We start from the raw sequence: 11,494 nt of genomic DNA on the forward strand, positions 1-11,494 counted from the left end.
ACACTGAATGAAAAATGGAGAATAAGATTCCCAGAATAAATGCTTAATTGTCCAGAGACTACTAGTATTCCTAGCTACATCTCTATTTTCATATTAATATATCAGAGCTACACAGCCAGCAGCACTTAAGCAACATTTGCCAGACTGCTTCAACCTGTTGTAATTTATGACCCTAACCAGCTACTGAGGTTAGTGCTGATTTTTCTGCTTTTCAAACAACCACTGTCAGAGTTGACAAGGACTGATGTAATCTTATCAGTGGGGCTCTTCTTTTGAAGCACACAGTGGGATGTTTAGCATATCTCACCCATTGTCCTGGTGTGTTTTGTTATGTGAGTTTTTGTTGCCTTGGCTTCAAGGGCTCTCCTTTTGATTTAGCTCTAATGTGCCTAGTGGGTGGTTACTGGGTGGTGTTTTGTCGGTCACTTCAATGATAAAATGCCTCCTAAGGCCTCTTTCTCCGCAAAGATTGGCTAATGGTGCTAATGCACCAACTGTTGGTGTGGAAGTATTGTGACCTGCTTGATGAGTAACAGTATATAATCAAAAATAACATCCACTGGATAGGTGGTTGTAACAGATAAGTTAATTATAAATAAGGACCTCGAGTGCTCTTTGACAAAAACAACTGTAAACGTTTAATATCTTTGTTTTTTACAGAGATGGAATTCCTCCATACAAGCTGGGCACCAAGAAGCAACTTCAGAGAGAGATACATCGTAGTGTCAAGATCAATGGCCAGGTTACGCTACCCCACTTTCCTGTGAGTCCTACTTAGTTAAGTTCTACTTCCTGTCTCAGTGTTTCCTTTTTTGTAATCTGCTTAACTCAAACTTTTACACGGTGACAGACAATGAGGTCCTGATTCCCTCGAGGAGCTGTGCTTTATTTTATTTTATTTTTATTTTTTTTCAGAGCTCATGTTGTGACAGAATACTATATTTCATTCCCCCACTCGTTTTCCTATAAAAGTCGGGGTAAATAAAAGGCAAGATTTGCATACCACGTCTTCTTCAGGTGTTTCAAGGCACCCCCACCACTGTGTTTTCCCAATTCCAGTACTTTCTGTAGGGCTGTAAATATAAACTTGTGTTGTCATCTCTGTACTCCATCTCAATAACTGTAGTATGTCACAGAGCATTGTAACGTCATATGTTTTATGCATCAATAATAGCTGTGGCAGTGGCGTAGGTAATAGATCTCATGATAAATTCACCTCTAAGATAACTCTTTGAACTGGCTAAATTGTTACCAAAACTACTGTTTACGTTCCAGCAGATGAATAGGAGGGACATCACCTTACTCTAACTCTAACCTTAACCCTGATATCTGATACCATTAGTATTGGATCAGACAGGGTATATGTTTTGAATTCAAGATTTTGTTGACCTGCTGAAGTTGTCGTGGAAGGTTTAAACAAGTGGGTTAGCACAGAATGACACAGGTTAGGAGGTATGTCTGTTTGAGACAAGAAAAGAGATCAAATTCTTTTGTCTTCATAGCCAAACACAGGTATGTGTATGTGGAGGAGTTGTGTGTGCATGTGTGTGTTTGTGCATGCATTTGACAGTGTTGTCTGTTCCCCCTTTTTTCTCTCTTCTTCTGTCTTTTCTCTCTCTCAATCTCTCTCTCTTCTCCTTTCCCACTCGCACTCCTTTAATGTCTCCCTCCTGATTTGGAGATGGCTCTGTCTCCCATGATGCACCAGCCCCAGGCAGCGGGGGCCCCGTGCAGGGCTGGCGCTCCTTTGCCAGCAGCTCCGCTTGCCTTTCTTCTTCTTCCCTTCATCATGTCTACAAAGAGATGAGAGGAACAACAAAAAAGAGTCAAAATCAAGAAAGCCAGTGTGCCAAATAACAAAAAAGTAAGAAAGGGAGAGAGAGAAACCAGCGCATATAGTTAAAGAAAAAGGAGGATAATGTGACTAGAGTACCTCTGAGCTGCCCTGCATGCAGCCAGGAAATAAATTACTACTTCCCCTCAGATCTTCCCAGTATTTGACTCTTCTATCCTCTCCCTCCCTCTTTTCCCTCCTCCTCTGTCTCGCTCTCCCCCTGCCACCATTGCCACTTCACAAATGCACATCTCAATCCTCTTCCTCTCTTTTCATGCTGTTAATTTTGTCCCCCTCTCCCTTTTTTCTACTCCTCTCCTCTCCTCACTCTCCCTTCTCTGTCGATATCTGGCTTTTATTCGGAGATTTAAAGCTGCGTGTCCCTCCCACCCCTAGTGTGCGTTTGATGTTTGACAAGGGCCCTTTGAAGTGTGCTGACTTCAGAGGCTGCCTAGCTGATGGCTTGGTCGGGCTACAGAGGGTGCAGGCAGGGGGCCTCCCCTCCAAGCGAGACCAACTGCTACCCCGCCATCACTACCCCCTTCTCTCCCCCTCGCCCAGCAGCCTGGCACTGCCAAGGGCACTGGGCATGAGAAGATCTGGGGAGGGATGGGCGGTGGAGAAGGTTCGGGTTAGCTTGAGGGCAAGGGCATCTGGATTAGGCCTTTTGGAATAGTAGCAGGCTTTTTGGAACAAGATAGGATTAGGGCAAGGGCAGTGGATTAATCCACCATATTGCATCTGTCAGAAACACTGAGCAGTTACACTTGCCCACAAACTAAAGTGTCCTTCCCCATGTGCTGCTTACCCTGCAGAGGACATACCGGCTGCCTAAGGAGATGACCCCCATTGAGCCCTCAGCATTTGCTGCCCAGCTCATAGCCAGGCTGGAGAAGCTGAAGCGTGAACAGGACACCATGAGCTCATTGGAGGAGAGGCTACAGCAGATCCAGGAGGTATGGATGCACACAAACCTGTTCTGAACAGCCCAACATTTCCACCTACATTAACCGTGACTGCTACTTGGAAATTCTAACTTGTATCCAAGTTAGCTTGGGACGATGGTTCCATATTGCACTACAAATGCCTTTATGCCAGCTTTAGCATGTCGAAGAACAGTGAAAAGACCAAGGGATTTGAAAGTCTGTCTTGGTTTAGCTACGTCTTCCCTTTTTCCTCTCTGTCCTCTACTATTTCATCTGGAGGAACTTTCAAACTTATGTTTCTCGACATGCTTGAAGTTCCTTCAAATAGTTAGCACTTAGCTACTCTCCAGTGGCACGTTTGCTGAGTATGTGTACTGCCAGTCTCTTTGTGAAGCACAGGCACACTCTGCATTATAGATGAAGTGCACCCAAAGCCTGTTAGTGAAGATAACAGTGCAGCAAAAAGGAAACTCAAATCAAGTTATCCAGGCGTTTGCTCTCACTGACTTCAGAGTATGATAGATATAAGTTGGTGTAAGTCGAGACATAAATTCCTCTGCTTGCTGCCTTTCCCACGTGTGACTGGGTATGACTGTTTCGTCAGTTGCTTTAACTTTTTTATTGTTTTCTTTGCCTTTCCAGGAGGAGGAAAGAGAGGAGAGCAACGACCTCGCCAGCAACACTTCCTTGCATCACCCTCTGCTCCCATCTGGCAGTCAGTGTGAGGAAGACCCCCAGGCTATCCTAGACGAGCACCTATCCCGTGTCCTGAAGACACCTGGCTGCCAGTCACCAGGTGTGGTTCGGCACTCACCACGCTCATGCTCCCCAGATCGGACGGGCACCATGGTGCCTTCTGGCCATGGGCCATTCTTTGGTGCTTATTCTGGGGCTGCCAAGGTTCTGATGACAGGCAGGCAGTCTACAAAGCACATCCACCATCACTACATCCATCATCACCACGCTGGGCCAAAGACAAAGGAGCAGATCGAGGCTGAGGCGGCTCAGCGAGTGCAGTGCCTCTGCCCTCCAGGGGGCGCCAATTATTCCGACTTCACTCCTGCGTGAGTGTTACCGCTGAGCTGTCAGCATTGTACATTGGACCTTAATACCTGATTTATAAAGTTTTCCCAGTGGTAAAGCTGGTAAATCTCTGGTCCTAAGTTGCCTCTCCTTCTCCTTCCAGTCGCTGCAGCACTTTGTCTAGGCGGCCAGTTAAGGCCACAGATGAGGGCGTGTCTTCACCGCGCCTTCCCCTAGATGCCGCTGATCGCTCTCAGAATGTTTGGCAGTGGATCCTAGAGAGTGAGAGGCAGGGCAAGCACAAGCCACACAGGTCAGTGTCTTCAAGGAATCACCACTTTTTGTATCCAAGGAACACTAGAGTCCTCAGATCACAGCTCATACAGCTCATATTATATATGTTTTTTTTTTTTTTGTCCTAATAGCACTCAAGGCCTGAAGAAGTCCAACCCACTTGACTCAAAGACCCTACCCAGTCGGACTCACTACTCTTGGGGTGGAGGCGGCATTGGCAGTGGGACTCATCTCCGTGGTCACCACCCTGGCCACCCATTCATCCAGGACCCAGCCATGCCACCCCTGCCCCCGCCCAACACCCTGGCACAGCTAGAGGAGGCCTGCCGCAGACTAGAAGAGGTCTCCAAGCCACCAAAACAGAGGTGGGGAAAGTTGACACAGTCATACATAAAACCACAACTGTCAATCATAAATATTCCCCATCCTCCACTTTTGATTGACCACACCAGAATACAATGTAAATGATGTCCAGTGGTTTCTCTTCATATTGATATAAGTACTGATTAGTCATTGATCTCTGTGATTTTGACAGGCATTCAACAGCAGCCAGCAGCCTTCAGAGAGACAGGAGCCATCCAACAGCTACCTTCCCCACTGGAGGCAGTCCTCAAGGCAGCCCTGGACTCCAAGCAGACGAGTATGGATGTCTTCTTTTACTTCTCTTTCTGAATCTATAACACAATCCTGTCTTTGTTTCTATAGCTCATTTTTTCTCATTGGTTTCTATCTCTCAACTTTTCCATTTTTCGTTCCTCAGACACTTTTTTGAACATCCCCCCTCTCTCTACAAGCTTGTGTTTTCCCTCTCTTCCTCACAGATTTTCTTGCTCTTCCTTTCAAAGAGAGATGTTGTGAGTCAGCATAGCTGTGTCTTTGAACTCCTCTTCTCTCCCTTTTTAATCATTTAAGATTAAACATACTTTAATACAGAATCCTAACTACCCACCCGTCTCCCAACACACACACTCACCACTGGAACCCAACAAAGATGTGTTAAGTAGCCCCTGGTAACTCAAATTATCAGCCCCCTTCATACATTTGTTATTGAAAGAGGTAGGTGTTTGATGTTAAGCCACAGCCACCTGACTGTGAGGGCTCTTTTAGTTTTAATTGGATGACCCTTGGTGAGCCAGCTGTCTGATGGCATCCTTAATTAATAATACTCCAAAGATTCTTTGTCTACATTCAACACCCTGACTTCTTCTTCTCCTCTAAGTGCAGCTGTTTAAAACTGTTTTTCATTTTGCATTTTCAGGTCTAAGGAACTGGTGGTCACCTACTTTTTCTGTGGTGAGGAGATTCCTTATCGCAGCATGATGAAGACCCACTGCCTCACCCTGGGACACTTCAAGGAGCAGCTTAGCAAGAAAGGCAACTACCGGTAAATATGATCCACTGACAACAGCACACAGATCACACTTTATTCGCATGTGTTTGGATTGGGTTTGTGCTACTAGTTATCTGTGTGTGTATATGCATTTGTTATTGTACTTGTGCTTATCTGCTGAGTGGGAGTGTGAAATACTGGAGCCCAATAGTTGAAAAGAAACTGGGCTGATCCACTGTATTCAGAGCTTACAGAGAGAGGGGGTGGGGGTGGGGGGGTGTTTGGAGTGAATTTTTTTCTCACATCTGGTACTGATTTCCATGGTAAGGCAGCCTTAATAAATATGGCTTTGAAGCCTGGGCCATTTTATTTTGTGTACAAAGACCATTGCGAGGCCTCCACACTATTGCATCAGACATTAAAATCAAATGCCGCAAGCACCTTCTTCTGTTAATGACTGATAGCAGTTAACACAGCAAAAATACCTCCTGTCAATGTCAGATGAGAGAAAATTCCTAAACAACATAAGGACTTGTAAGTTGATTCAAAATATAGTGGTTAATCAGTTTAAAGGAATTTAAAATCTGGAATTCCACCATCCAGGAAGTCCAGGCTTGCTTTATCAAGTAACCTTTCCAGTACTATGTAGGTTGTATGCCACTGAAAAGAAATAAAGCCTATATGCCCATGACATGAACATTAAGTTACAGCCACATCTGCTTGTAAGGCAAGAGAGCAGGCAGCCTGCAAACAAGTCATCACACCCCTGCTATCCCATAACTCTTCAGTGAGCGAGAGAAAAGGGGGAGGTGGATGAAGCGTCTGGCTTCAATGGCAGCAGAATGTGTGGAGTTGGTTAATTTGAACATGGCAGTGTTACAGCAGAGAACAGTATGCCGTGGCTCTGCCAGACGATATTGGTGCCAGATGTTGCGAAGAGAGAAAAATCCTGCCACATAAAACATGTTCCAATGGAAAGACTCCCTCTGTCTCTCTCTGTCTCACTCTCTGAAACAAAGTGATGACTTTGAACTATTTGTGAGTGAAAATGTAGCATTTTGGGAAAAAAATGCAGCCAGTTAAATAGAGAGGGGTAATGCAATTATTTGGTTTCAGCTAATGACGATGAAAAGGCTAAACCCTGCCCAGCAAAGCTTAGACTACAGAGGAAAAGTTTGCTGAAATGCCATATCATTAAACAAAGCCATCACTCCTCTGTCACATCGCTGCACACTCGAGAAGAAAGGCTTGAAGCTGTGGTAATGCAACCTCCTCCTGCATTTTGCGTGTAATTACAATCAACACGGAAAATAAAACAGTATGTGTACATTTTTGTATGCCCCTCCTTACATGTGTTATTTGAATGACTCTAAACTGAGTGATAAAACAGAGCTTTTTTCCCCTCCTTTTTTGTATTCTGAAAGCAGGCACACATGGGCAAAATGAGGCATTTTTCCATTACAAAGCTTATCATTAAATCCCCTCCTGCTGATCTTTTGCTGGGTTTAAAGTAGAGAGGAGAAATCATTAGGAGCTCCAGGAGACTTCACAGTCCCTGGGACAAGCTAACCCTGGGAGTTATCTCTGCTTGAGAGAAGAAGAAGAGTGGGCTAGCTAGGTGACCCGTGACCTCCAGAGGACTGTCAGAGCAGTTGCCACCCCCACCCTACCCCTCCTTCCCAGGATAAAGCCCCTCAGGCTCGGCCTGCATCAAACCTATCACACCCAGTCACCAAGCCAAGGAAGACCTCCACTCTGCATCCACTTTCTTCTCCTCCTGCTCCTTTTTTCCTCTGTTTTCAGCTGTTGATCAGAAAGCTGCCCAAAGTGTGTGTGTCTGTGACAAGGAGTGTGTGTTTATGCGCAAGCAGTGGAGTGTGGTCTTGCAGTCACATGCAGACTCTCAGGCACCTGAAATGTCAACCTGTGTGACAGAAAGGCCCTTCATTTGACAGCCAGCTCAATTAGAAGCCATGGAGACACAGAAGGAGTGGTGGTGGGGGGGGGTTAAGACAGCCTCTAATTAACCCTTCTACTTTAATAAGACCTTGCAGGACAGATAGGCATCTGTAGAATGGGCAGCAGTCAAGAAGAACAAGTGGATGAGGGGACAAGCACACATGGATGAACACACACACATACACACAAACAGGCTGTTTCTAGCGGCTTGAATTATCACAGGGAGTGTTTAAACGGAGGGTTCAGCTCTGTTTGTGCAGCGGTGTGATGTGGAGTCAGGCTCTGCCTTTGAAGTGTGCAAGGATGGCATTGAAGGCTATGACTAAGTTGTTTTGAGCAGGATCCATTTCTGGCTCACAGAGTATGTGTGTTTGTGTTTGATTTGGACTAAAGGGAGTTGTGTGTGAGCGTGTATATGGAAGTAGTTGTGTAGGTGCCTCAAAGCAGTTTAAAACACAATGAAATATATCAGATGCACTTCTGCTGCCACTCTGTCAGGTTTTGTTTGAGTTCAATCTTTGTTTTTTGTTTTTTTGTTTTGTTTTTTCCACATACACCTACGGTCAACATTTTCTAATCACAGACTTTTTTCTTTGTTTTTCTTCCTCAGGTACTACTTCAAGAAGGCAAGTGATGAGTTTGAGTGTGGCGCCGTTTTTGAGGAGGTGTGGGAGGATGCCACTGTGTTGCCCATGTATGAGGGCAAGGTCCTGGGCAAGGTAGAAAGGATGGACTAAAAGCCACTTTATTGCCAACCAACCAATGCCCTTCCCCACCCAACCAAAAGCTAAACTGTCCTTAAGAAAACTTGAGCTAGAGACTCTACAAAGAACACTCTGGACTCTTTTTTGTTTTGTTTTTTCTATTTCTTAATATTAAGCTAAACAGAGTTAATATATCCAGCACAAGAGGAGTGATTGAAGGAAGACGAGCCAATGAAGTATACCGAATTCAGAGGAGGTGCCGTCCCTCCCTGACTTTCTCAACCAATCAGCCTTAGAAAACACAAGGGAATGACACAACAGACTTTTAAAGGCCAATACAAGGATGACAGTGATGATGATTGGAGGCCAGTGGGCCTCTTCTTGAATATAACCACTGAAGATGTAGATGACTGTTCTGTTGATGAGAGACTGACGGTGCATTCACACCGGCTTCCGGTGCAACGGACTTGCGGGCGCTGAAGATGCAGTGCCACCAACCTGCTCTTAACGTTACACTCCAACATCGTTACAAAGACGTCTGTACGTGTGCATATACATACATGCATATATGTATATATACATGTATTATATATAGAGATGCTTTTTGTCATGAGTTGAAAGTTTTTATTAAGTATTTATTGAAAAAAACAACCTACTCCTTTGCCCTTTGTCCCTTCCTAAGTCTTTTTAAACCTGTGTTCCTCCCCCTCCCTATTTCCAGCCAATGGGCAAGCTGCTTTGAATGTTGGGAGAATACTGTGGTGATATTGTTTAGTGTTTGTTTTTGTTTGTTTTTACTTTCACACCAAGGATGTGACACTAGCCTAGCACCTCCCATAGCCTTGTAGCCCCGTCTGACCCAAACTAACAACCTTAGCAGTGGTCTTGTCTGAGGCGTGTTCCCTCCACTATCCTAATGGGCAATCCCAGTCTTAAATGCTGCTGATAGTTTGTAATGTTAAGTTTGTCACACTAGCGTTTCTGCTCCCTTGTTCTCTACCCCTCCTGTCTTTTTTTCTCTCAGTCCAGCAAGAGAGCTCAATCTTTTTTGTTGTGCCTTTGTTTGTAAACCAGGCATTGCACAGGGGGGGATGAAAATAGTTGCAGATACACACAGAGGAGACCTGGAGCACAAGTTATACCATCTAATAATGGCAGTATTTACAGCCGGCACACCAAAATAACTTGTGCTAACAAGAACCTGTTTGGGTCATTGAGAACGACTTCTCAAGGAAGTCAGCTAGCGTGTCAAAAAATACAAAAAAAAGGTGAACATTGAAGAATTATGGCTCCGATATCCTTTGAATGTTGTTACAATAACATCGTATATAGCAGAGTTCCTGTATACATTGTAATTATGCATTCTGAAGTATGGATACTGACACATGTGATGCACACATAGAGTACACACACACACATAAACAATACACACATCAAACAAACTATCGCTGGTGTTTTATGAGTACAGCACCTGTGCCTACATGGATGCCATACCATGTGCTACCCTGTTTCAGGGTTTTAATATATATCCCTTGATTCTCAGAAGGGTTTTATGTTGAAAAGATATTTTTATGCTTTTAATAATATCCTGTAATCATGTTTTTTTTTTTTTGTTTTGTTTTTGTTTTTACACCACAGCCTTTTTTGTTTCATTCTATCTAAACTGTAAATTATACATTATATAAAGAGTTTCATTTAAAGATTTACATGGACCTATAATTATTGTAATTATTGAGAGATGTAGCCTTTATTAAAGTTTTATATTTTTCAAATGAAAGCTGTTGTGCCTGGATTTGCTTTTTTCTGATGATACAAAGATGCTTACCTTCCCTGCATGTCTTGTGTCAACATGATATCTTATTACAATCAGTTCACACTGCACACCAAACTTCCTGCTCACCTATCATCAGACATTATGGTTTTTCTTTCTGCAACAGGATTGAACTGAGTTTTGTCCACTTAAGGAAGTCGTAAAGATGGACTGGGTACATTAAGGATGTCCTGGTGGCCCACTCATTTATTGCAATGTCCCCTGTATGATTCTGATTAGAAACCTTCTGTTACATGCCATACTGCCATACATGCTGGACAGAAACATCTTATCATGCTTGGGACCTGGTAATACTTTTCAAGACATACTGCAAAAGTCAGGTAGGCAGATGTACTGCTAGTTAAAAACCCACTAAAAGATCAGTATCAGCTGCTCAAAGAAAAATGTAACACTTGAGAAGAAATATTGAATAGTGGAAATTACACTCTACACCATGCTATAGTAAGATGATATATAATGACAATGACAGAATTTGTTAAATAGGAAAGGTGTAGGGAAGCTGTTGTTAAATACTTGAAAGAATTATTCTTGACAGTTGCTTGCCTTCTCTATAACCTCCATGTCTTACTAAGTAATGAAGAACATAAAATGTTGCTACAGTCGTCACCATAAAAAAAGTACAACACTGTGATCACATCACAATGGAGACTGAGGATAGAGAGGTGACTCTTGATTTGAATCCAGTTAATCCTTGTGGTCATTTTATAGTCATTATTGCCAGGTGTTTAAAAAAACAGCTGGAATGAAAACATGAAAAACAAGATTCATTGCTGAAAATATAATAGAAGCTTAAATTCAATGCAAGCAAGCTGTTCATTCACAGTGGAAATAGAAATCACTAAAAGCTTATAACCTTTTGATGCATTACAGCCCAGTGGTTAAATGTGTGGGTTTTGTATTCAACACTTAAATGGGGACATTAAGCAAGGAAATGAGGGCATGGACTAATTGGTCCTATTAAAGAGCAATGAAGACCAGCACTTCTCTCTGACAGTCAACACAAACATTAATGAAGCACCCTGCGTCCCCTATCAGAGGGGCTAGCCATGTTTGCCTCATTTATCTGGCTTTATTTCAGCAGTGGGGGAAAAATCATTTAATACCACAAAATAATTTGGTGGTGGGGAGCACAACGCTGCCTGCTGCATGCAGACTCACTCACTTGTACGGTTCAGTTCAAACTGTTGACATAAAAAAAAGCTTTGCAATTTGCAAAACGCAGAGGTAGTCATGTAATAAAGATAACAACAGTCATTACTGACAAGCTTCCGCTTTCCTCACAATGATTTTCTCATTTCTTTCTCCCCTGATAGCTGTTCCTGGCAATATAGCTAAAAAAGGAAGGCAAACAGACAAGCTGCCAATGCTTGTCATATCTATTAGTTATTGTAGGTTTTTCTTAAAGCACATACACACTCCTTTTTTGACATTAAAATAATAATTTCTGCAGCTGAACAGTTTGTATTTTTTAACACCACAAATAGCAGATTAATTTCCCAGAATCGAAGACACGGAGCAGTGAAACTTCAGCACATAATCAATGCATTACATACTCCCCAAACCCTAAAATCAATTCTTTCATGGTCTTAACTT

General features: G+C 43.2%; 1 protein-coding gene across 4 annotated transcripts in view; it reads left to right on the forward strand.

Annotated features, from left to right (window-relative positions):
• Positions 1-9,847, forward strand: part of LOC108884575 (axin-2) — a 47,741-nt gene extending 37,894 nt beyond the window's left edge. For all 4 annotated transcript variants that reach the window (XM_051070863.1, XM_051070861.1, XM_051070862.1 and 1 more), the window contains 8 exons: positions 661-763; positions 2,650-2,790; positions 3,403-3,824; positions 3,947-4,096; positions 4,209-4,442; positions 4,613-4,717; positions 5,336-5,461; positions 7,977-9,847. In XM_051070863.1, the coding sequence (XP_050926820.1) occupies positions 661-763; positions 2,650-2,790; positions 3,403-3,824; positions 3,947-4,096; positions 4,209-4,442; positions 4,613-4,717; positions 5,336-5,461; positions 7,977-8,103 (1,408 nt within the window). In that variant the 3' untranslated portion in view covers positions 8,104-9,847. The remainder of the gene's footprint in view (positions 1-660; positions 764-2,649; positions 2,791-3,402; positions 3,825-3,946; positions 4,097-4,208; positions 4,443-4,612; positions 4,718-5,335; positions 5,462-7,976) is intronic.
• Positions 9,848-11,494: the final 1,647 nt, after the last annotated feature.

This window comes from Lates calcarifer, linkage group LG5, assembly GCF_001640805.2.
Source record: "Lates calcarifer isolate ASB-BC8 linkage group LG5, TLL_Latcal_v3, whole genome shotgun sequence".
Lineage (NCBI taxonomy): Eukaryota > Metazoa > Chordata > Actinopteri > Centropomidae > Lates > Lates calcarifer.